This window comes from Chiloscyllium plagiosum, unplaced genomic scaffold (assembly GCF_037043375.1).
Source record: "Chiloscyllium plagiosum isolate Xiang-an unplaced genomic scaffold, Cpla_swu_hap1 HiC_scaffold_4, whole genome shotgun sequence".
NCBI lineage: Eukaryota > Metazoa > Chordata > Chondrichthyes > Orectolobiformes > Hemiscylliidae > Chiloscyllium > Chiloscyllium plagiosum.
The window spans coordinates 111,599,542-111,626,768 of record NW_028270142.1 but is presented as its reverse complement, the minus strand read 5'-3'; the positions used below and the strand labels follow the sequence as shown (position 1 = coordinate 111,626,768).

Here is a 27,227-nt window from a genome sequence, read left to right as displayed (position 1 = left end):
AATTGTTGGATACCAATATAATTAATCTTCAGTGGTGTATGTTTTTCTCTTATGACCAGTAAACATTCTTTTGAAACCTATGAAGTCTTCATCCTGTTAAGTGAAGTTATATTGATCAACAGCATTTGGCTTCTAAGGTGGTTGAGGTACTTCCAAATACTGTGGAATTTTAAAAGCAAAGCATACTTTTCTGCTGAGAAGTGAGAAGTGTTAGTTTCTGATGACATGCACTGATTCTAAATTGTATTGATTTCTGTATTTTAAAAATGTTTTCTTTTGATTTTGAGCTCTGTCCTACTTGTGCCATGGTATTCTCTGTCAGGGTTGCTATAGCCTCTCTCTCTTTAACCAAGTGATTTGTTCAGATAGAATAGGAACACTTGCCACACAAAGTTTACATTTATTTGGATGACTGTTAACCTGTACAATCTTTGACATACATAGTTCGCATGAGTCACCTGTTACCCAAAGCAAAAATTGATTCACATCTTCCAAAGGTGGCATTTCATCATATGTTCCGATGAAGCTATGTTTTGGTAGTCTGGGTTTTCTTCCAAAGACACTTGCTGTAAGGTGTTAACCTCTCTGGGTAAGTAATCACTATAAATTCAGAGGTGCTATGATTGTTTTTGATTTTTGGTGTTTTATCCTCTTTTTTTAATTGAGATAAAGCTGGACTTTGTTTCTGTTTATGAGTTTATTTTAATTCCAAACCTAGAACAGTAACTTCTAACATTAAAAGGCTTTAAAAAGACTAACCTACAGTGTTTTGATGTATTTGTGCCTTAGAGACGGTATCTGATGAGCTTCTAAAGGAAAGATGGCTTTCAGTTTCCATCATTCTTCTATGCTAGTTTTGAATTTCAGCTTCTTCCACTATCTGAATAGATCGTTCCAATATGAGATAATCTGTGATGGTCGTATATCTAAAAGAAATGGACAGACGTTCCGACAGTAATTCTGACTCGAATTAGTTCGGCTTGTGAATCACCAAAGTCACAAAATTCTAATAATGCATAAAGGTAATTAATAAAGTTTTCAACAGGTTCTCCAGGAAACCATATTCTTCTATTAAATCTTGCTCTTCTGATTTATAACATTGATACTGATGAAGAGTAATTGTCAAAAGCTCTTATAATAAAATACATTAAAAGGAATCTGGATGGATACAAGAATAGGAAGGACTTGGAGGGATATGGGCCAAATGCTGGCAAATGGGACTAGGTTATATTAGGATATCTGGTTGGCGGATGAGTTAGACGGAAGGGTCTGTTTCCGTGCTGTACAATTCTATGACTCTGATTCTAACAAAGGTTTCTGTCTCTCCTTTTGTATTCTGAAATTTTAACACATGATCTGCTAAGGGATAAAGAATAAAAAAAATGTTCACTTGCTCTATCTGGGCTGCTTCAATCCTGAAGCAATTCTATATTGTATGAATGGTCTCTTCATACAGTTCAGTTTAATTCTGTCCAAAGGACTTGTGATTTTATATTTGCTTAGAAGTCTCTGTCTACACAAACTTTTCAATATTTTTCACTGTTTCTAGTTGTTTATGTGTCCAGAGATGTCTTAGTGTTGCTGTTCTTTTTTAACTGCAGCCTGTTGCAATCAGAGATTGACTGGCTCTGTGTTCTTTCAACTGCTGAATATTTAAAAACACGCAGCTTTCTGAATGGATTTTTTTCCTCTTTCTTATTCTTAGACAGCTGGAACTTTTTTGTAGATCTGAATATTTCTTCAGAAGATGAGCAGTGTTAACATATTATATGAGACTGCAATGGTCATCTGTGCTCCTGTGGTATAATTTCAGATGCCTACACTGCATGTAGAGTGTAATGCTGTGTAGTCATGTTCTCTGGAATCATCTAAGATGTTTCTTAGCCTTGTATAAATTCACTGCCACCAATTCTTTTTCTTGGTATTAGTTAATAGCAAATGGGGAATGATGCTCACACCAAATCTTTTGCAGACGCTAAGTGCAATCATGATGAAAAGTGTAGAGGTATTACATATTACTTAATACTTCACTGTGTGACACCCCATGATATATGATTTCTCTTCTGAGATATCAGGCTTAAATTAAAAGTAAGCACACATTACTGCTAATGAAACATTTGGTATTGACAACACTTCAATGAAAGAAGCACTACACACCTGTTGGCTCCTCTCAGAAACAGTCCTAATACATATGATTATCACATGATGTCAAGTGCTTTAAGGTACTAACTGCCTTGTATAACAATTACCTCCTTTGAATAATCTACAATGATAAATGCTGTAGACCAATAAACAGAACACAAATTGTGGCTCAATGTTTAGCATCCGTATTACAGAATGAAATTAATTTTCACTGTGAAGCTATGAACCTATTAGGACAGTGAACATAAACAATTAAAAGGCAAATTATGCCTGGCATATTAACAGAGTTCTTTGAAATAATACCTGGATGAATAAAAGGAATTCAATAGATGTCTGTTTATATTTTTTAAGGTCCTTGGATGCCATTTGGGAGGCTTAATCATGTAATCATCTAATACTTAAAAAGGGACCATTGATGCAGTGGGTAGTATTTAAAAGAGCTGATAGGAGTCTTTACCCTGCAGCTAGCAAGTAACCGCACATTACCCCTTTTCAGATGGTCTGTCAAATCAAATACCAGGCAGCACTTGACTGGGCAGTGGTGTGCATTCTTCAAGATCAAGGACCTGAGGCAAAGATTCCACCCCTAAGAACTCCAGGCAAATCAAACAGCTCTTCACTGTTTGGCAGTGCTACTGCGGGTTGATGTTTGCTGCCAGTACTATACCCAGCCACCCTTTGGGTCACCATGGACTCAGGCCACAGGTGTGTGATGGCATGATGTGGCCTTGGGTTAGGATGGGAGTGGGATTATTGGTGGGGTTGTCAGCACACCATACCTTCCCACTGCAGAGTCATTTGACTAGGCACTGACTGTCTTTGAGTGAAGGACTCCACATATTGTTCACATCCTGGAGTTCACAAGGAACCACAAGGAGGTTTGCTTCATGAGCTCCCAACATAGCACATCCATTCCCTGATGCTGAGTGAATACCAACACTAGTACAATTAGGCCTGAAGTGGGATTGAAATTGCCAACTTGATTTTAATTGTTCGGTGGGAAGGCCACCATTAACCTTGGCACTATGAATCTAATCAGGATAGAGATGAGAAGGCAACCATACCCTCCGCCCCATCTGCCTCTCTCTCACCCAATTAAATGTCCTAACACCACCAAACGTGCCATGTGGGAGGGTATGAAATTCCACCCATTGAATTATTATGAATACACTGCCTAAAAGGGTAATGGAAGCCAATTCAATAACTTGCAAAGGGAATTAGATAATTACTTAAAAATAACAAAATTGCAGAGCAAAGAGAAAGGGCCAGGAAATGGTACTAATTGGATGACATACAGAACCAGCAAAGGCATAATGGGGCAAATGGCTTCCTTATGGGATATATCGTCCTATGAATCCGTGAACAAGAAAATTTAAACCCCAGAGGCAATTGTTTGTATTGTTATTCTCCTTCAAATATATCATTCGACAGTCGATTATTTATGATATCAATATGTGTAAATGGCATAAAAATTATGAACAATGAAAACCATGAAGAGTTCAGGAAACAGTTTCAGTATAACACAGATGAGGTAGATAAGGTAAATTGTGAAATTTATTGCAGGAAAATGCAAGGGAGTAAAGCTATTGAGAAAAAAGTCAGAAGGCTTAGGTGTTCAGATACATCGATCTTTAAAAGAGAATGTAAGGACAAAGTAAGTAATAAAGTTTTATGAGTTATACACTTTACATTTGGTGTACTGAGTATAAAAGAAATTATGCTAAATTTATAGTGATCATACGTCAGACTGCAGTTAGTATTATTCAGATTTCAGACACCATTTAGAAAGAATGGAAAAAGGTCAACAGACGGCACATTGCTACACTGACGGGAGAGTTTAAAATTGACTTGTCACTGGTACATTTTAGTATTTATTTTGCTTATGCATATAGTATAAATTATTGAGAGGTTGGTTAAGTAGTTTTGTAGACTCATGTTTGAAGTAAAGATTATGGTTCAGATTAGCATATAAACTAACATTATGGTACTGGTATAATATTGCTGTGCCAGGGATGCTAGTCTTTTGTTGAATGTTGAACAAGATTTGGCTACTCTTGTTTACTTTCAGAATATGGGCAAAACAAGAAATGATGATATCTATCTGCCTCAAGATCTTCACCTTGAACCATAGTTATTTCATTGGTGGTGTTGTGCAGGAAAATTCATTAATAAAAATTGTTGATAGAATATAAACCCTTATTTCAAGTAAATTGGATTGTAATGCAACCTTGTTAGAAGCAATTCAGAGAACGATCACTTGACTCATTCCTGGGATGAAGATATTATCCTATAAGAAAATGTTTAGGCTGTATCTATATACATTGGTGTTTAGAAGAATGAGCAATGATTTTATTAGTGGCAGATGGAGTTTAATTTGGATAAATGTGAGGTATTGCATTTTGATAAAGTGAACAAGGGCAGGACTCAAAACAACAAATGCTAGAGATCACAGCGGGTCAGGTAACGTCCATGGAGAGACAGCAGGACTTATACAATTAATGGTAGTGCCCTGGGTAATGTTGTAGATCAGAGAAACCTAGGGGTTCAGGTACATAGTTCTTTAAAAGTTGCATCACGGGTAGAAAGAGTGGTTAAGAAGGTCTTTAACATGCTTGCCTTCATTGCTTAGTATTGGAGTTGAGACATCATGATGAGGTTGTACAGGATGTTGGTGAGGCCACTTTTGGACTTGTGAGGCCACTTGTGTACAATTCTGGTGGTCCTGCTATAGGAAGGATATTATTAAATTGGAGAAGGTTCAGAAAAGATTTACAAGGACTGAAGGGCTATGGTCCAGTGGAAAAAAAGTCTCAGCTTATCCAGCTTATCTTTATAACTCAAGCCTTCCATTCCTGGCAATATCCTGGTAAACGTTTTCTGAACTCTTTCCAATTTAATAATATCTTCCTGTAACAGGGTGAGCAGAACTGCCCAGAACAGGTCTCACCAACATCCTATACAACCTCAACATGATGTCCCAACTTCTATACTTAAAGGTCTAAGTAATAAAGGCAAGCATGTTAAATGCCTTCTCAACCACCTTGTCTACATGCGACACAAATTTCAATGAATTATGCAGCTGAACCCCTAGGTCTCTCTGTTCGACAACACTACACAGGTCCCTACCATTAACTTTATACATCCGGTCCTTGTGAGTTTTACCAAAATGCAATACCTCACATATCAAAATTAAACTCTATTTTGCAACTCCTCAGTGCATTGACCCAATTGGTGAAGATCTCTGTGTAATCTTAGATAATTTTTTTTATTGACTACTATACTATCAATTTTGGTGTCATCTGCAAACTTACTAACCATGTCTCCTAAATTCTCATTATAATATAAATATAATAGGTTTCTCATTCTTATATAAATGACAATTAATAAAGTGCTAACTCATTTAATTCACCACTGATTAAACTGTACACAGTGAACAATATGTGCTGTTATCACAGTTTGGTCAAACTTTTTATGCTGTCCTAAGATGGAGGGGATGATGAGGGTGAGTTTAGGGCATGTTAGTACTGTTGGTGTGTGTATGTGTGTGTAAGCTTTTTCAAACGAACAAGGAGGGATAGGTAATGAATAGAAGAGTTAATCTGGATAGGGTAAATAGGCAAAGTCTTTTCCCTGGGATCGGGGAGTCCAGGACTAGAGGGCATAGGTTTACGGTGAGAGGGAAAGATATAAAAGAGACCTAAGGGGCAGCTTTTTCACGCAGAGGGTGGTACGTGTATGGAATTAGCTGCCAGAGGAAGTGGTGGAGGCTGGTACAATTGCAACATTTAAGAGGCATTTGGATGGGTGTATGAATAGGAAGGGTTTGGGGGGATATGGGTCGGGTGCTGGCAGGTGGGACTAGATTGGGTTGGGATATCTGGTCGGCATGGACGGGTTGGACTGAAGGGTCTGTTTCCGTGCTGTACATCTCTATGACTCTATAAGTCATTAAGAATGAAGGTAATGTGTGAATACAGTGCCAATAATTATACATGAGAATTGCAGAGAGATTGAGAGTGAAGACAGAGACTTAGAAACTGAGTAACTCTTAAATAGAAAAAGGACAGATATTCCTTCGTGACTTATTCTTCTCCTCTAAGTCTGAAACCACTAGTAACATTTTTATCCACCTATCAGCCAATCCACAGATCATTAAATGATGGTGTGCCATTATCCTAACCACAAATGAGTACTAAGAATCTGATGTAGCAGGTGTCCGTGTGTAATGTGGGTTGGATGTGTGTAACCTGACCCTTTGTGGAATCCGTCACCTTCACAGGAACCTGGATCAAAGAAATCAGAAAAAATAATATGCAGCAGAAAGAAACAAGTGAAGCTGTCTGGTTGTGTGATGTCTGAAAGATTTCTGATTTCTGTATTTTTATATAAACAATGGAGTGAAACGGAAGGCACGGACACTGAAGACAGGCAAATCAGTTACAGGTCAGAAGAGAAATTGCCTTTCAAATACCAACAATTCAAATACAGCAGTTTAAATCCAGAGTAAACCTCACTTTAGGTTGTTCTATAAAACTTACTAACAGATACAGCACAAATTAAATACAATGATCTGTCTACCCTGAATTGACTTTAACTCATAGCAGAGACTGTCGAGAATACCAAACATACTCGGTGAAAATGTGTGAAGTACAGGATATCTTGCCTCTTAAGCCTCATAGTATGAATCATGCTCGAAGAGTAGGGACAGAAACAGCCTTTTAACAGGAGGATCAAAGAAGAAAAGGATAGGGACAAGATGAGAATATTTGGCTGAATTAATGAAAGAGAGCTGCCAGGATACTTAGCATATGGCAAATCTATGTGTGTTGCCTGTCCTTCAGTTGCAAAGGTACATAATGCATAAAGGGTTAGAAGACAGTTTAGAAAAATCTCAAACAATGCTGCAAAACAAAGTTTTCTACCTATTTTTCAATGCCTGAGAAATTACTCCCCCCCCCCCCCCATAAAGTGTTTAAATGCAACTTAACTGATTTTCCCCAGTTGCTGTCCTGTCGAGTCAACTTACATATATTCTGTCAAAACTGAGAGCTTTTAACCATTCAATCCTTGTTTAGATGTCATACAAACATTAACTTTTCTCCTGAGGTGACTGCTTCTCCTGATCTCTTTTAGAAAGAACTAAAATTGTTTGTGATCCTAGTCAGGTCTCCTCTGAAATGCCATAAAAGCTTTCAGTCTCTGGGTTTTCTGAACTAAAATCAGTCTTTGATTATTATAAGTGAAGACAAGCTAATGGCTTTCACTGTTTAGCCACCCTGTCATAAACCTTCACAAGTTAGTTAATTTTCCATTAACACACAAAATCGTCTACAGTCACTTCCTTTCTAAGCAATGCTTAGGACGCTGTTCTGGAAGGACTTTCTGATCTTTAGTTTTGTTTGAAAGAAAATCTTTAAAAAAAAAGTCATGTCCATTTGTCACTGTTTGGAAACCAGATGCTGAAAGTGATTTTAATATATTTAAATTGTGGCATTGTGAATCTACCTGCATCAAATGGACTATAGCAGTTCAGGAGGGTAATTAGGGATGAGTAATAAATTCTGGGCCAGCCAGCAGCACCCACATCCTATGAATAAACAAAAGAAAAATTATGCACATTTTATCACGACTTCCTTGACTATCAAGCCCTATTGTTAGATTTGAACTCTATAGAAATGATCTGTTCCTATACTACTTGTTTAAGGATTTTCCTCTGGATATTGAAATGGCACAACCGATAAATACTCTCTTTATACTATAACTTGGTGATTTTTAATATATGCTTACAATGTCCCGGGTTGCTTGGGATTCCTATGGGCGAGGGTCAGACTCAGTTAGTCAGTCTTTGACAACACTCCTAATGTGTTTTTGTAGTCATGATGTGGAGGAGCTGGTGTTGGACTGGGGTGGACAAGGTCAGAAATCACACAACATCAGATTCTTGTCCAGCAGGTTTATTTGAAATCACAAGCTTTCAGAGCACTGCTCCTTCATCAGATGAAGTGAAGAGAAGCACACAGGCACAGAATTTATAGGCAGAGAGATCAAAAAATCATACAAATGGTGTGAGTAAAGTGTTTACAGGCTGAATAATAAGTTTCTGCAGGTGATCAAAAGTGTCAGATGGTGTGAATAGTAGTTGACCAAACTATGTTCCCTCTGTAGAGGAAACCTGACTCGCAAAACTGACCTGTTTGACGTCTTTCTTTATTCTGCCTCCTGGCTCTGGTTCTTAGCATATGAGGCAATATCTTCAATTGGATTACATGTTTAGGTTATTAACCTCACCCCGGCCATCCAGGACCACCCTCACATTGTCACATCCTGCTCTCAGCAGGGATTCTCTACAGAATTCTTGCAGTGCAAATTAGCTTTCATGTTTTCAGAAGTATGACTGTGCACGTCAAGTCAACTTTTCTGGCTGTAAGCACTTTAGGACATCTTGAGTTTGTTATCTAAGTTCTTTCCCTTCCTTGTCTTTGAAAATTGTCCAGAGTAACATACCCCTAAAATGTATTACCAAGTTTATCCCTTTGATTTTTCGATTTCCATTTTAATCCCCTTAGTTTTTGTGTTTTCCTCTAATTCAAATGCATAAATGTCATGCACGTTTGTCTTGGTCGTTCTTCAGCTTCCAACTTATTTAAAGCACTGTCAGTTTGTGATAGTTTTCTCGGTTGATATGTAAGGGTGTTGAATAACAGGCTACAGTAATGTTAAATTAAGGATAGCAGAGACCTTCCTGTGCATTATTTATTGCAGATGTCGGTATGTATTACAGCGCTGGTCAGCCAGCAGCCTATAGTCAATACATTTGCTTTTGCAAATATGTACATAAATATTAATTTCTTGTACAAAATGTACAAAAGTTTAGAAAAGAGGAAGTTACATTTAGTACTACCCTCAGATCTCCGAAACATCCAAAAAGCCTATTTATAATGAATTAGTCAAAGTGTATCTACAGTGTTTTAGGCAATATGGCAGCCTTCAGTTTTACGGAATATGATTACAAAGAAACAACACTAATGAATTTTCAAAGAACGTGGTTTGTTTTTGGCGGTGATGATTGACGATCGAGCATTGGTCAGAACATAGGCCCTACAAACAATGCTATTGTTGGAGAAACAGTGCAGGAAAACAGGAATTAGGAAGGGAGAACAGATGAGAATAGGAAAGCCAGAAGAGAATAAATATCAATAGGTTATTTATGTTACCTACCAATAATGACAGATGCTTTTGCCTCATCACTTACGATTAAATGTACCTTTACAGCCTCAGTAACACAGACCAAAAGGTTGCTGACATTTTGAAAAAGTACTATTGTTATATGAAGCTCCAACTATCTCAGACAGTAGGCCTCTATTTTTTAGTTGAAAAATTGGGCTCCTGGAACCCAAATTGCCATTGTTGTTCAGAGTGGTACAGAATATGCCCTGGGGACATTGGACCAGTTCATAAATGCCGACAGCATCCCTACCTTGTGTTGTCTGTCTTGCCATTTTGTGCTTTGCCCTCTCAGCCAGATTTGCCAGGTGCATATTACCTCAAAATCAGAAGTCATACAACACCAGGTTATAGTTCAATAGGTTTATTTGAAATCTCAAGCTTTTGGAGTGCTGCTCCTTTGTCAGGTATTTGTTTTAAGAAGCCCTCACTGTCCATTTTTTATATTTCTTGCTAGTTTATTTTCTCTCTCATAATTATGTTTCGCTCATCTTTTGTTGGCTTTCACAAAATTCCCATTTCTCTGGCTTACCTCTAATATTTGCCTCATTGTTTGTTTTTAATTTTAATTTCATGCTATCCTCAACTTTCTTGGTTAACCATAGTTGGTTTATTCGCTACCTACAATCCTCCTTCTTCAATGGAAAACATTTTTGTTGTGCGTCATAAACTATTTCTTAAACCTCTGCTTTGTTCATCAACTTTCTTTTCTGCTAAACCCATTTCCTAGTCCACTCCACCCAACTCCTTCCTCACTCCTTTTTAATTGCCCTTATTTGTGTTTAGCACAGTTCTGACCCAAGCTTCTTACTCTCACTCTCGATGTTTAGTTCTACCATGTTATAGTCAGTATTTCTTGGGAGCCTTTTTACTCTGAGACCATCTATTAAACGCATCTCACACATTACTAGATCAAAATAACCTGATCTTTGTTTGGACCCACAGCATATTGCTCTAGGAAACTGTCCACAATATGCTCTAATCTTCATTGTAGATTGGGAAAATCAATTTGGTAGGGACAACAAGGACAGAATTCATAAAGTCAGCCATTATTAATGTATTGCCTTTTTATATGCCCTTATTATTCTCTGTCCTACAGTACAGCTACTGTTAGAGGGTTTTTTTGACTACTCCCACAGTATAGTTTTCACCTTGTTATTTCTTACCTCTGCCCATATAGATTCTACATCCTCCAATCTAAGATCATTTCTTGCTACCTTACTTATCCCATCTTGTAGTAGCCACCATCATTTACTTCCTGCCTGTCCTTTTAAAAGTCACATCCCCTTAAATATATAGTTCCCTGATTGCTTTGATTTCTTTGTAGGCATGTCTCGATAATGGCTGTAAGATTATACCCATTACCCACATCCATCTGTGCCTTAACCTAATTTGTCAGTTCACTTCCTGCTTTCATGCCCTCATAATTTTCCTTATTTAAGTTCAAAATGCTAGTTTGGATTCATTTCTCTCTCCCTCAAACTGAATATAACATTCAATCATATTATGAATGGAGCTATCTAGGGACACCTTCACAAAGTGACCAATAATTAACTCTCTTATTGTTCAGTACTAGATCATGTATAGCATGGTTAAAAATCACACAACACCAGGTTATAGTCCAACAGGTTTAATTGGAAGCACACTAGCTTTTGGAGCGCCGCTCCGAAACCACCTGATGAAGGAGTGGCGCTCCGAAAGCTAGTGTACTTCCAATTAAACCTGTTGGACTATAACCTGGTGTTGTGTGATTTTTAACTTTATATACCCCAGTCCAACACCGGCATCTCCAAACCATTCTAAGAAGCTAGCCTGAAAACATTCAATGAATTCCTCTTAAAGGCTACTTTTGCTCATCAGACTTTTCAGTCTATACATAAATTAAAAGTCCTCATGACTATTGCCATATGTTTCTGACAAGCTCCCATTATTTCTTCCTCTAATACCCACCCTACTGTGTAGTTACTGTTAGGGGGCCTGTACACTGCTCCCACTGTGACTTTTTGCCTTCATTATTTCTCATCCAAACTCAAACTGTTTCTGTTTCCTGGTTTTCTAAACCGTGGGTATTCCCTCCCTATCCTGCTAAAAATTGATTAATGGAGCTACTCTTCTATTTTTTCCTAGCTGCCTTGTACTCCTCAATATTTGGGTCCCAATCTATATCATCCTGTAGTCTTACTTCTGCGATAACTATTAGATCATATTTATTCATTTCTAGTGGTGCTATCAATCTGTTTGTTTTGTTCTGAATATTACATAGATTCAGTCACAGAATGTTTAGTTTTGTACTTTTATTATTTTTGTAACTGCTATCCTTATCTGTGATTTACTGTTAGGTATGTAGTCTTCTATCCTTACTGCCCGGGCCTGTTTACTATTTCCTATAATAAAACCTATCTCTCTTGCCTTCTGTTCACTTTTTGATTTACCACATCTTCCCAAATTTGATCCATTGCCCCCATGATTTAGTTTCAAGCCCTCTCTATCTCCCTAGTTATGTGGCTCATGAGAACATCAGTTCTAGCACAGTCACATGTAGATTTCCCCGATGGTACAGATTCCATTTTCCCCAGGGCTGCTGCCAGTGTCCCATGAGCTAGAACCCATTTCTGTTGTACCAATGTTTGAGCCATTCATTGCTTTCTTGAATTCTATTTGTCCAATTCCAGTTTGCTCCATGCTGATTTATTACTCCAGAGGTTATAACCTTTTAATTTGTACCTTGCTCCTCATACTATCTATGCAGAACGTCTTTCCTTGTCCTGCGTCTGTTTTTGCACTTACATCGATCATGATGTTTGGATCCTCCCCTCTCCCAATGCAAAGTTCTCTGCAGCCCTGACACCATGTTGTCTAAGTGTTCCACCTCCCATATATGTTGAAGGAGAGATTTCAGAATATATTGCAATTTGCAGCCACCTCTCTCAAGAAAGGCTACTATTGACATATAGCTTCAACACCAGACCAGCTGATCCAGCTTAGCCTTTGACAAACTGCAGCAGTGCGTGCTTGACAAAAAAAACTCCTTAAGCCAACAAAGTTCCAGTATACAGTTGACATCACTGCACACCTGTCCTACAGTGGGGTCTGAACTGTGTATTGATGACTCAGAGGAGAGTAGGACAAAATCCATCAACAATAAGTCTAATTCCACAATATATGATGGATTTTTGATATCCTTAGGGCATCTAGTGAAGGGCAATGAATGTTGCCTTGTTTGTGTAGCCCACATTGCAGAAGCCCAGCCTTGAATGATTGCAAGCTGCTCAATTAAATCAAGTTACCACAGCAAGCCTAATTTTATAGCCCTCAACATACTGGTGCATTCATATTTTATGGCATAGGAGCAGTAGAAAATGACTGAAGTTTGCCTCTTTTTTTCTTACACCAGCTAGAGTAACAAGTTCTGACACTAGATTTTGAACTGACCTTAGATCAGCTTTACAAGATGAGGAGTTAAGTGGCAAAAATCGAAGAAAGGTGGAAAAAGAGTTAAATGATTATTCTTTGTCATTCATTTTTGTTACATTTTTAAGTTCTTGGAATCAGTCCCAAATACATTGAATTAAACGCGAACAAAGGATTGGAGCAGAGAATGAGATACTTGCATGGTAACAATGGGCAGTATTCAGTTCAGGTGACTAGGCAAAGATGATACAACTGTCAGTGTCACAGGTAAAGAATAGAGGTATGTAAAGCAATGCTAAAGAATCCTACTTAAGCATCAAAGAGCATGGGTGTGTAAGGCAAGATGTCAAGTGCAGTGTAATTTGGAGACCCAGAGTAAAGTGTTGATGGGGGAAGTACAGAATGATGCTGTTTCTGTTTTATACACCTGTCAGCACCTGCATATAAATGTTCAGGCAGCAGAACATTATGGACAATTTATGGACCAAAGAGACTGAATTTTTAATGTGACTTAAAAATGGCAGACCGAGTAAATTTACCATGATATTTTGTTTTGTTGTGTGTACAAGGTGACTAATGGAATATGAGATTGAAAGAAACTTTACTTCACACTGTAACCTTTTGCCATTGGAAACTGATCAGAAAGATATGTATAAGTGAAAAGGTTGGCAATAGAGAGTATAAGTTCATGTTCAGGAGAGTATGCACAAGCTCATGTGACCTTTTCCCTGCTCATTCTGTATGGGGAGTGGATTCAGAGCTGGGGCAAAAGCAACCTTTATTGGACCAATGCCACCATAATTTTGGTACTACATTGTTTAGCAGATGAGGCATTATACATACTATCCTGGCCAATACTGATTCACAACTATGGTCACTTCCTTAAAAGAAAATTATCAGTTATCATGTTTCTGCTTATGGAAGCAAGCTGTGTACAGTTTGGGTGCTATGAGTTCTGTATTATAATAATGATTTAACATTAAAATTTCTTTGACCATAAATTACTTCAGGATATTCCAAAAGTCATGAAAGATACTCTACAAATGCATGTTCTTTGATTTAGTTTATCGGTGCCAAAATTAACGCTGCTGATTTTCCCCCTTAAGATGTCAACCTGTGCTCACCCATTCTCACCATTACATTAAACTTCAAAAGAATCCATGGAAATAAATGATAGTTACTTCCTCTGACCTCTGACTTCTGATTAAAAGTGTCTTCTCTTTTATTGCAGGTCATTGGCAGTTGGTCATCAGTACTCAACGTTGGCAACTCAGCCAATCCTGTGCGGAAGTATTCCTGGGCTTGTCCCAAAGCAGTTGCGGTTTTGCCGGAATTACATGGAGATTATGCCAAGTGTGGCAGAAGGAGTGAAAATTGGGATTCAGGAATGCCAGCATCAGTTCCGAGGGAGGAGATGGAATTGCACAACAGTTGAGGATAATTTGGCAATTTTTGGACCTGTTTTGGATAAAGGTAATTAAGTTATGTCATCATTCCAGGAAAGAATACCTCCTCTGTGACAAAGAGACAGTGGATACCAATTTGACCAATCTATCTTATTGTTGAAAGAGGTCACTCTCTGACTGTGCATGCTGGGAGCCTCATCTACTGGGAGCCCAGATCAGAAATTTAAGGGCACCCTGCAAATGATTTTCAAAAATATGGTCCGCAAAAATGAGGCTTCCTTGAATGAGCACAAATTGAAATCTTGTCTGTATTGCCAAACTGTATTTTGACTGTTGTTTCTCACACTACACAACACATCTGCATTTTGGGTTTGCAGTTACTTTGATTAGGGACCATGCGCGGTTTTCATTGAGGATCTGGTCTTCAGCCTCAACGTTCACCATATTTATCAAATACTTGTATGAAGATATGGAGAATTATATATCCAAATTTCCAGATTACTCAAGGAGGAACAATAAGAAATGAAAGTGCACAGGTTTTTAGATAGAATCAGGAAGCAGTCAACATTGGAAAAGGCAATTTTTAAAACAGGCATTAGTAAGTTTTTTTTTACACAGTGCAATCAATTGTTAGAATGGATTGGAAGAATTTAAAGTAATTGTTAAAGTAATAGTGAGGAAGGTGTTTGGTGTGCTTTCCTTGATTGGTTAGAGTATTGAGTACAGAACATTGGTTGGCCACTTTTCAAATATTGTGTGCAATTCTGGTCTCCCTCCTATCGGAAGGATGTTGTGAAACTTGAAAGGGTTCAGAAAAGATTTACAAGGATGTTGCCAGGGTTGGAGGATTTCACCCACTGGGAGAGGTTAAATAGACTGGGGCTGTTTTCCCTGGTGCATCGGAGGCTGAGGGGTGACCTTATAGAGGTTTATAAAATCATGAGGGGCACGGATGGGATAAATTGACAAAGTCATTTCCCTGGGGTGGAGGAGTCCAGAACTAAAAAGTATATCTTTCGGGTGAGAGGGGAAAGATATAAAAGAGATCTAAGGGGCAATGTTTTCACGCACAGGATGGCACGTGTATAGAATGAGCTGCCAGAGGAAGTGGTGGAGGCTAGTGCAATTGCAACATTTAAAAGGCATCTGGATGATATATGAATAGGAAAGTTTTGGAGGGATATGGGCTGGGTGCTGGCAGGTGGGACTAAATTGGGTTGGGATATCTGGTCAGCATGGGCAAGTTGGACCGAAGGGTTTGTTTCCATGCTGTACATTTCTATGACTCTATGACTCTTATCCTCATGATATGAGGATTGAGAAAGTCATGGTAGGTTCTCTTTATCAGTTGAGAATTGTGCCACACTGGAATCTTCAGGGGGCAGTTAAGAGTCAACCACATTGAAGTGGGACTGGCATTCAATATAGGCCAAACTGGGTACTGACAATCAATTAATAAGTATTGTCATAATTGCCAGGTTACTAATCTGGCAGCTTCACAGTTACTTACTTCACCTTCTTTTCAAGTTCCTTATTGTACTTGGTTTGAAAGAGAAAGAGAAAAGATCATATCACATGTGACATTTTTAATTTTGACTACAATCAGCATAACGCTATCTATAGGTGTAATATAGTAGAATCTCCATAGTTACAGAGGACCATAGAGGGAGAGAGAAAGAGAGACAGAGAAAGAGAGAAAGAGAAAGAGAGAGAGAAAGCAAGATGACTGTTGGTGGATAACTTGAAGATCACAATGTCTCAGCTAAGACAGTGGTTGAAAAGGAAGGACCTTCATGGTAACTTCAGCACGCGTGAGAATTGAACCCATGCCGCTGGCTTCAATCTGCATCATAAACCAGCCATCCAGCTAGCAAACTCCCTACAGGAATTGTAAATGCTCCAAGTACCCATACTGAGTTTACAGTGATGTCTGTGCATCACAACAAGTTAAATATAATATAGAACACTTTTCTGCCATTTCCATCCAATTCTGGTGTTGCCATGAATTATAGGATTTTGAACTTATAAATAAATGATACTTGTGTATTTTTTGTTGCAGCAACAAGGGAATCTGCTTTTGTTCACGCCATCGCCTCAGCAGGTGTCGCCTTTGCCATTACTCGCTCATGCGCTGAGGGCACTGCAAACATCTGCGGCTGTGATAACCGGCACAAGGGCAAGCCGGGCGAAGGCTGGAAATGGGGTGGATGCAGTGAGGATGTAGAGTTCGGGAGCATGGTGTCACGAGAGTTTGCAGATGCCCGAGAGAACAGGCCAGATGCCCGTTCCGCCATGAACCGGCACAACAATGAGGCCGGCCGCATGGTTAGTATTCAATAAGTTTGGGAGTGAGAAATCTCAGCAAGTTTGGGATAAACAAGCACCATCCATGACATGATTGAAAAGGTGCATGCAATTGAGAACACCCAACAATCACTCTCTTTCAAAGAAATAGTTGCTTTGTGGCAAATGCATCCTGTGAGGTGGTAGTAAACTATACACAGCAGCTAAATCTGAGCTTGTATCCCTAATCTCTGAAGAATAGGTTGTTCTTATTCCGATGCTCTGACTTATGTTGATCCCTGGTTAAGAAATACTTCAAGCTCTACTTCTGAGCTATCTGGTCTCTTCTAATTCTGGCTTCTTCAGCATTTCTGTTTTCAGTTCTCCTGTATTGGCTTTTCTGTCAGCTGCATGGGGCATGAGCTGTGGACTTCCCACAGTAAATCTCTCTCTCTCTCTCTCTCTCTCCAGTTCTCTCTCTCTCACACACACACACACTTCATCCCTGAGGATGTTTCTTTAGCTGTGTATAGTTTCTCAGATTTAGCTGCAGTTTAATGTGGATAAATGTATGGTTATCCATTTTGGTGGCAAGAACAGGAAGGCAGATTACTACCTAAATGGGATCAATTTAGGTAAAGGGGCAGTACAGAGAGATCTGGGTGTTCTTGTACACCAGTCAATGAAGGTAAGCATGCAGGTACAGCAGGTAGTGAAGAAGGCTAATAGCATGCTGGCGTTCATAACAAGAGGGATTGAGTATAGAAGTAAAGAGGTTCTTCTGCAGCTGTACAGGGCCCTGGTGAGACCACACCTGGAGTACTGTGTGCAGTTCTGGTCTCCAAATTTGAGGAAAGACATTCTGGCTATTGAGGGAGTGCAGCGTAGGTTCACGAGGTCAATTCCTGGAATGGCGGAATTACCTTATACTGAAAGACTGGAGCGACTGGGCTTGTATACCCTTGAGTTTAGAAGACTGAGAGGGGATCTGATTGAGACATATAAGATTATTAAAGGATTGGACACTCTGGATGCAGGAAAGATATTTCCACTGATGGATGAGTGCCGAACCAGAGGACACAGCTAAAAATACGGGGTAGACCATTTAGGACAGAGATGAGGAGAAACTTATTCACCCAGAGAGTGGTGGCTGTGTGGAATGCTTTGCCCCAGAGGGCAGTGGAGGCCCAGTCTCTGGATTCATTTAAGAAAGAGTTGGATAGAGCTCTCAAGGATTATGGAATCAAGGGTTATGGAGATAAGACAGGAACAGGATACTGATTAAGGATGATCAGCCATGATCATATTGAGTGGTGGTGCAGGCTCGAAGGGCAGAATGGCCTACTCCTGCACCTATTGTCTATTGTTTAAAATCTACCTCTTCAACCTTTTGGCCATATCAGAGGCTTTGCTTTGTAATGCTTCTGTGAAGCTCTTGTGACACTTTGTTACAAAAAAAGTACACCAGCTTTTTTTTTGTTTATTGCCCAAGTTTACTTGACCAAAAGGGATTGCGATCATGTAGTGTAAATTGCAGCCTTAGGTCCAAGTATGTTTCGTTCCCTGAAGATCATGAATGAATCAGCTGAGTTCCTGTGGTGATTCTACCTGGTTATTGCCCGTCAAGCACCCATTTAATAAATTCAGTTTTCCAACTTTCCATAGTTTGTTAGGAGATAGGTTACCAATAAACATTCTGAGTGAAACATAGATCGTTATAACAAGGCCCACTGGGCAGATGTGGCAGGGTAATTATTGTGGACCTATTAAAGATTTTGAATAAATTCTAACCAATACTATCGGACCAATATAGATTGTTACTGGTAGCCCGTTGGGACCTGTGGGATTCTATCACCATACTGAGTGCTTTCAGAAGTGGGAGAGAAATTGCTCATGGAATTACTTTCCTTCCTTCATTCAGAAGGGATAGTGTCAGAATTTGAAATGTGTCATGTGCTCTGTCAGGTCATTGTTTCCTAAGTCAATATGAATTGACTGCAATGTTTTGCTTGGTTATGAGGGATGGCCCGAATAGTGAAAAGAACTGTCCTATTTCCTTCTCAGGCCATTTTGGACCACATGCACCTGAAGTGCAAGTGTCATGGACTATCAGGGAGCTGTGAGGTGAAGACATGCTGGTGGTCACAGCCTGACTTCCGTGTGATTGGAGATTACTTAAAAGATAAGTATGACAGTGCCTCTGAGATGATCGTGGAGAAACATCGAGAGTCCAGAGGTTGGGTGGAGACCCTTCGTCCCAAGTACACTTTGTTCAAAGCTCCAACAGAGAGAGATTTGGTCTACTATGATACATCACCAAATTTCTGCAACCCAAATCCTTCAACTGGCTCATTTGGCACGCGACACCGAAAGTGCAACATCACATCACATGGAATTGATGGATGTGAGTTGCTATGCTGTGGCCGTGGACATGACACAAGGACTGAGAAACGTAGGGAGAAGTGTCACTGTGTCTTCCACTGGTGTTGTCATGTGAGCTGCCAAGAATGCACACGCATCCACAATGTTCATACTTGCAAATAGAGGAAGGAAGAGGCTTTCTGGGAAATTGGTGATGGTCCTGAATTGAAGCATCTTGCTACATGTAGAAGATCAAGATCCTAAGCCAAGGCTCATCTTTGTGCCCATGGATTGATGTTATTTTGCAAACAATGCCTTTTACATACTCTTATAGAAAAAAAACAGTGTTGACCAAATCTTCACACAGTGAAACCTTGCAGCCTGATCACAAAGAATGACAGAATTGGGGTTGTAATCTTTATAGCATTGGAAAACCTTCAGACCATCTGATACAAATAAGCTGTGTCTGAAAGAACAAGGGTGGATCCTACGCTCTGCTGTCTAACATTTACATCAAAGAAGTAGTAAAACTATTTTCTCAAGGTCTGAAAGGGAATTCTAGAAGTGGGAGACAGGCTACCAATGAACATTCTGAGTGAAAACATAGATCAGAATGACAAGGCCCATTGGGCAGATATGGTAGTAAAATTATTGTGGACCTATTTAAGTTTTTGAATAAATTCTAGCATAGTAAACTATCTAAGAAATTCAGTTTTTACAACTGTCTATTTACTCATGTTTCCTGATGGATTTGTTCACTTCACTCATCTTCAAGAGCAAATTGTCTACAGATTTACTAATATCGCTCATTACCTAAACCATTTATTCAGTCAAATAAGTTGCTTGGTTATAAAATGTTTTCATTTACTAAGTCTGACTAGTTTACAATGAGAACATCCATGAAAGGTATCCTACAGTTGATGTGACTTCTAACTATCTGGTAATACAAGAGCTTTCATTTTATATTTGCAAACAAAACAAGCCTGTCTCATCTTTGATATTACAACTAGACATTTTTTTAATGGCAACGTTTTTTTTCAGGTCTTGATAAATCATCAAGTTACCAAGTTATCAAGGCAATGCCTTGATCAATCATAGTCAAACTGCTTGATTTAAAATTTAAAGCCTGTCAGCTAAGTGTCAATCATCATTAACTAGTGCAATCTCCATGGTAATACATATACCAAACAGAAACCACTTGCCAACCATTCAGTGCACACTCCTCTTGCAAAATGGTTTTCCTTCAAAATGGTAATTTTGTGGATTATCCAAATGAGTAGAAGATGGAAAGCTTTGACAAAATGTATCTTTTTCTGCAATACAGAAGTAAGTTACTGTAATAAAACAACTATCCAAAAATGGAAAACAAAGTTGAGTTTGAGATGCTTGACTCTATTTAGAGAATAATGAGTTCCACAAAGTGGGCAGCCTGTCAATATGTTAGACCATTGATCAAAAAGGAATAGTGGACATAAGTAAAACTCAAGTACCATTAATTTATTATTTTTTTCACTACGTTGATACCATGGCCTGAATTTTACCATAGGCTTTGAAACCCTGATGTCATTGAACTCTAAGTCTGCACTTATTGCCTTCGCAGTTTTACCACAGGTATATCTTCTAGTCCACACATATGCCTGAAAGCCTGGTGTCCTGTTGAGAATGGGAGACACCTGACACTGCAGGCTCAGTTACCCTTTTAAGGAGCTAATTGCAGCCAAGAGAGCTCCTTTCCTCTTTAGGCCATCAAGCCAATGGTGCCAATGCTGCAAGCTATCTTATGGAGGCCACATCCATTCACCTCTTCAGGGAAAAGGACTCATGCCACCATTGGCAAATGCTGTTGACCCTGTAAAATACTCCTAATAAGGTCATTAATTAAGCTGATAACTGTCCACTTCCTGGAGTCTCCATCAAGCTCTGCTGTGGGTAAAACTCTCCAGTGGGGATCCAAATCAGGCCCCCATGATTGGACAAGTGCCCAACTATCAGGGGTCAGCAAAACCCTTGCCCATGAACTCAATATTAGAAATATTCAGTGTGGATATCACCAGTGTTCTTTCACCCTTTTCAGTATTCTGACTCCAAAGGGGACTGCAGGAATAAAGTTATAGGCAGCGATTTAATTTTTTTTTTAAAAAGAGGCAACAGTGAACTTCAGTTTGGCACATGTTTTCAAAAAAGGCCTTGCTGAGTTGCTGCGGTGTATTCTGCAAATAGTACACACTCCCGCCATGGTGCTTCTGTGGTGAAGGGATTCAGTCGTTAAGGTAGTAGACAACCTGCTAATCAAGCTTTTTCCTGGCTGGAATTGAGCTGCTTAAGTTGTTTTCCTACCATCTAGGCAGTCTCATCATAAATTAAAACTGAACTGGTGGCTAATCATATTAATTCACCTCCCTTTGTTACTGTGATCTTCACTGGCTGGCTTCTTGCCCAGCCGTATGAGTTGGAGGAGGAAGGAACAAACCCTGATCTGGGGTTCCCTGCTACTTTCTAACTGCCTGCTCATCAGAGCAGTAAAACTTGTGTCCAAAATTTTAGTGCACAAGTGATCAATCTCCTGATAAGCACCTGATATTGATCCAGTTAGATACATGGCAGTTATTTTCTAAAAGAAATGTAACATTGTCATACACTTATATAAATAATTACATTATACACTGAAAATTAAAGCATACTTTAAAGGAACAGCTGTCTTAGAACTATCATTTCCAAATGTTTCCACTAATGATGGTTTCCTACTGTCTGCTGTGAACACACTGCTGAAATTTGCACAAATTCCAATACCCTTATATTAAGTAACAAGGTTCTCATCATTCTGCTTTCTGCACTGTTTCTGATTGGACATTCCACATCATAAAACTTTCTGTGTAAACGTTGTCTCAGCATCTTTTGTTGTTGAGTGCAAATTTGATTGCTGGCAGATTGTCCAGCTGAATATTCTCTTCTAGTTCAATGCATTGGCAAGCTTCTCATAGTTTTGAAGCTTTACCCTCTTCATTTGAATAGGATTTTGCAGTTTTTCCAGTGTTTTCTGATTTTGATGCATTAGACATGCTTTGGAAATAACCACATGAAATGATACAAGTTCAGTCCAATTATAGCTCTTACTTCAAATACTCGACCAACTCTGGTCTAACAACCTTCCAAAAACTGTGTTCTTTCATGCCTGATCTCTTCTCCAGACCCCATTTTCTTCATTCCTAGTTCAGTGGTTGTGACTTCAGTTGCCTAGGCCTCACGTTCTCAGATCTCCTCCAAGAACCTGTCCACCTCTCTTACCATCTTTCCCCCTCCAATTTCCTCAATCAAACCTACCTCTTTCATCAAGGTTTTAATTGTCTGTTCTAATATCACCTTTGGTTTGGTGTCAATTTTTGTTTGATAACACTCCTGTAAAGTTCCTTGAGATATTTTCCTATGTTAATGTGTTGTGCAGTATAAATGCAAGTTATTGATGAATGGCTATTTGGGTGGATATTGCCAGCAACAATGCAACTATACCCAATACGAGTCAGAATTTTCAGCAAAACCGGGGAAGAGCAGCTCGGGCCCTTTACACATTCAATTCCGAAATTTTGTACAAAGTACTTTTGAATTTCTTAAGATCAATTTTTTTAATAATTTATTTCAAGAAAAAAAATTGTATATATTAGTAATTATGAATATATATTTTGTTGGGACATTGCATTTTTTTGCTTTGTGACTGTAGAGGTGACTTCAGACAATTGGTAATACTTTCCACTGATGATTTCTGGATGTGTTCTCAGTGACAGTGTTACACTGCTCAATGTAAACACGACACTAACTTACGAATAAAAAGTTATTTCTCAACTGAAAGTGTTGGTTCATTGCCTAGATCTGGGTTTTAGATCTGTGGATGTGTCTATATGTCTCATTGTGTGTGGGTGTGAGTGCTCAGTGGAATTCATAGCATCCAAATTGCTATGGTTCAATGGTGTTTTCAGCCCATCCAGTCTGCACTGGCACAAAGCTACTCTAAGACTATGTGAATCCCTCTTTCCTACATTCAGCTCTTAACCTTGAATGTTATGACATTGCAAGTGCTTTTAAAAGTTGAGGTTTCCTGCCTCAATTACACTCCCAGGCAGTGCATTCAGATTCCATCACTCTTCTTGGTGGAAAAAAAATCCAGATCCCCTCTAACATTCTGTCCTTCACCTTAGAAGTGTGCCCCTTGTTGATGGCACTTTAGCTAAGGGAACAGCTGCTTTCCATCTACCCTGTACATGCTCCTCATAATTTTATACACCTTAATTAAGTTCCCCCCTCAGTCTTCTCTGTTCTAAAGAAAATAACCTGAGCTCATCCAGTCTGTTTTCTTGGCTAATATGTTCTATCCTAGGCAACATCCTTGTAAATCTCCTCTACACTCCCTCCAGTGTAATAACATTCTTCCTATAGTGTAATGACCAGAACTGCACATCAGACTCCAACAGTGGCCCGACCAAAGACCTATGCAACTCTCATATAACTTCTCTGCTCTTATAATGTATGCCATATCTGAGAAAGGTGTGTTCCATATGCCTTCTTAACTCCCTATTAATCTCTCCTGCTACCTTCAGGGATTTGTGGATAAGCACCCCACAACCTCTTCATTCCTCTGAGCTTCCTAGTGTCCTTCCATTCATTGTCCCTCATCTTGTTGCTTCTTCCAAAGTGGATCATCTCATACTTTTCAGCATTCAATTCCATTTCCCACTGATCTCATACATCCTGCTTCTTCCCTCAGTTAACCACCTAGCCAATCTTTGGGTCATCTGCACACCTTGCTACCATCCCTCCCACATTCACATCTATATCATTTATATATATATATTATATCACAAACAATAAGCAGAGATGAAGGCCTAATGGGATAATCACTGAGCTATTAATCCAGGGACCAGGGTTCAAATCCCTCCATGGTAGATGCTGGATATTGAAGTATTTAAAAAGTTAGAATCAAGAGTCTGTTGATGATCAGGAAACCATTGCCAATTGATAGTGGGAAAAAAATCATCTGTTCACTGATATCCTTTTAGGGAAGGAAACTTCTGTCTTTACCTGGTCTGGCTTACATGTGACTCCAGACTCACAGCAATGTGGTTGACTCTTGACAGCTCTCTGGGCAATTAGGGATGGGCAACCAATGATGGCCTAGCCAGTGACACCTACATTCTGCGAATGAATAAAAAATAAGGGAGCAAATATTGTTTCAGTCACACGAACAACCTTCTACTACCTCCAGTTGCCTACCACTAAGTTAATTTTTAGGTCCAATTTGCAAAGTTACCCTGGATCACCTGAACTTCTACCTTCTTTAGCAGGACCCCATGTAGGATATTGTCAAAGACTTTGCTGAAATCCTTACAAAGTATATAAACTGAACTACAGGACATGAAGGCCATGTCCTGCAGTGGCGAGCATGGGCTGAATCGTGGACTAAATCCCAGACGGATGGCAGCAGAACGAGAAGGGGATGGGCCGAATCCTAGAGCAACGAGTGGTCTAATACCCAGAGCAACAGGTGAGTTGAATCCTGGAGCAACGGCAGCAGGGGAATCCCAAGTCCGAGAGTGACGGCAGCAAGACAATCCCAAATTCTGGAACGGCAGATGGGGAATCTCGAGTCCCAGAGCAGCATGAGGTGAAGCAAATCCCAGTACAGTGTGATTTACCTTATTGATGCTGAGTGCTGGTGAGGATCAGACTGGAGGCTGGAGCAATGTGGGACAATTATTGGACTGGGGCCTGGCACCACATGCTGAGCTGCTGCTGTTGGAATTCTTACCAGACTGCAATGTTATAATGTTACAATGTTATAACTACCTCATTTCTAACTCATTCTCAGTAATAATGCTACTACTTTCCTTTTAATTCTCATTGGTATAACAACACTTTTTTTTACTCTGTACCTAGATTAGGACCTAGGTATTTGTACCTAAGATGGCGCCATTAAAGGGCAGCCATTGTAAAAAACCTTTCACTGTACTTGAGTATAAGTGACAATAAAGGATATTCTATTCAATTCTATTCTACTTTCATCTCCTCAAAAAATTTAATCAAACTGGTTAGCTGTGACCTTCCTTTGATGAATCCATGCTGACTATCCCTGATCATACCTTGTCTCTCCTTCAGAACTTTCTTCAATACCTTCCCTACCACTAATGGGATACTCTTCATATTTGGTCTATAATTGCCTGGTTTATCTCCGCCACCCTTCTGGACAAATTAATTCAAGTTAGCTGTCCTCTGGTCATCTGGCACTACCCCTGCCCCCAATCGCTAACACCCCATACCTCCCAACACCCTATGGCTAAGCAGGAGTTAAAACCTTGGGTCAGAGTCCCTGCAAATTCCTCACTCATCTCCCACAGCAGCTTAGGATACAACTCAACTGGACTTCAGGATTTATTTACCTATAAACCCGCCAAAATCTCCAATACCTCTTCACCTTCTATAGCAATCTACTCAAGAACCTCACTGTCCCTCTGCCCAAGTCCTGAACCTATGTCCTCCTTTTCCCAAGTGAAGACCAATATGAAGTTTTAATATAACGCCCTACCAATGTCCTCTGGCGCCATGCGCAGATTGATCCTTGCTTCTTAATGGGCCTTACTTTTTCCCTACTCATCCTCTTAAGGTTGTATACTTAAGAAAGTGATTAGGAGAACAAAGAGCAGGGCCTGAGAAAACATTAGCATGTAAGAGTAGGAAGCCATGAAAGGCTTTCCTGGATACTTTTCAAGAAATTAATGTCCTTCCAACACAATGACTATCCCATGTACAGCAGGTAATAAGAACGGCAAATGGAATTTTTGCATTTAATGCGAAAGGAATAGACTATTGAAGCAGGGAAATGTTGCTGCAACTGTAAAAAACATATGTGAGACTGCAGCTGAAGTATTGTGTAGTTTTAGTCCTCTTACTTGAGAAGGGGTGTGGTTACGTTGGAGACAGTTTGAAGAGATTCACGAGATTAATTCCAGAAATGAAGGATTTGTTTTATGAGGAGAGATTGAGTCATTTAGACTTATGATCGCTGGAGTTTATAAGTACGAAAAGCAAACTAATGCGGTATATAAGAGGATTGACAAAGTATATGTAAAGAACATACTTCCTATTGTGGTACAATCTAGAACAAGAGGTTTTAGGATAAGAAGGGTAACAGTTTTAAAACAGAGATGAGGAGAAATCCTTCAAAGGTTTGTGAATCTGGGAATTAAAGTCACAGAGTCATAGAAACAAACTCTTCAGTCCAACTCGTCCATGCCAACCAAATATCCTAAATTAATCTAGTCCCATTTGCCAGTGTTTGGCCCAAATCCTTGTAAACCCTTCCTATTCATCTACCCATCTAGATGCCTTTTAAATACTGCAATTGTACCAGCCTCCACCAGCAACTACGGCAGTTCATTCCATACACACACCACCCTGTGCATGAAAAGTGGCCCCTCAGGTCCCTTTTAAATTCTTTCCCTCTCACCTTGAACCAATGCCTCTAGGTGTGAACTGCCCTTTCCTGGGGAAAGGATTATTGACTATTCACACAATTCATGCCCCTCATGATTTTATAAAATTATATAAGGTCACCCCTCAGAGTGACACACCAAGGAAAATAGCCCCAGCCTACTCAGCCTCTCCCTATAGCTCAAACCCTTCAACCCTGGCAACATCCTTATAAATCTTTTCTGAACCCTTTCAAGCTTCACAACAGGGAGAATGCAGTATTCTGAAAGTGGCCTAACCAATGTCCTGTACAGCCGCAGCATGACCTCCCAACTTCTACACTCAATGCACTGACTAATACAGGTGCACATACCAAATGTTCTCTTCATGACTCTGACTACCTGCAACTCTATTTTCAAGGAACTATGAGCCTGCACCACAAGGTCTCTTTGCTCAGTTTCATTCCCCAGGACCTTACCATTAAGTGTGTAAATCCTATCCTAATTTGCCCTACCAAAACGTAACACCTCACATTTATCTAAATTAAACTCTGTTTGCCAATCCTCGGGCCATTGACCCATCTGATCAAGGTCCCATTGTACTCTGAGGTAACCTTCTTCACTATCCACTACACCACCAATTTTGGTGTCATCTGCTAACTTACTAACCATACCTCCTATATTCACGTCTAAATTGTTCACATAAATGACAAAAAGCAGTGGACTCTTGCAGCACACCACTGATCACAGGTCTCCAATTTGAAAAGCAACCCTCCACCACGACACTCTTTCTCCTATTTTCTAGCTACTTTTGTATCCAACTGGCTAGCTCTCCTTGTATTCCATATGATCTAACCTTGCTAACCAGTGCACTATGTGGAACCTTGTCAAGGGCCTTGCTGATGTCCATATAGACAATGTCCAACACTCTGCCTTCATCAATCTT

At 39.5% G+C, this 27,227-nt stretch overlaps 2 protein-coding genes across 4 annotated transcripts in view; one reads left to right on the top strand and one right to left on the bottom strand.

The window, feature by feature from the left end:
- The window catches only part of wnt3a (wingless-type MMTV integration site family, member 3A), a 76,417-nt gene extending 53,760 nt beyond the window's left edge, over positions 1-22,657 (top strand). For both annotated transcript variants that reach the window (XM_043687937.2, XM_087986599.1), the window contains 3 exons: positions 14,009-14,250; positions 16,243-16,508; positions 18,531-22,657. In XM_043687937.2, coding sequence (XP_043543872.1) covers positions 14,009-14,250; positions 16,243-16,508; positions 18,531-19,010 — 988 coding nt within the window. In that variant the 3' untranslated portion in view covers positions 19,011-22,657. The remainder of the gene's footprint in view (positions 1-14,008; positions 14,251-16,242; positions 16,509-18,530) is intronic.
- The window catches only part of LOC148150466 (uncharacterized), a 229,662-nt gene that overhangs the window by 10,154 nt on the left and 192,281 nt on the right, over positions 1-27,227 (bottom strand). Inside the window, exon 5 of one of the 2 annotated variants that reach the window (XR_015757028.1) lies at positions 760-926. The exons of the other annotated variant lie outside the window; for it this stretch is intronic. The gene's annotated coding sequence lies outside the window, so the exon portion shown is untranslated. The remainder of the gene's footprint in view (positions 1-759; positions 927-27,227) is intronic. 2 annotated transcript variants of the gene reach the window in all.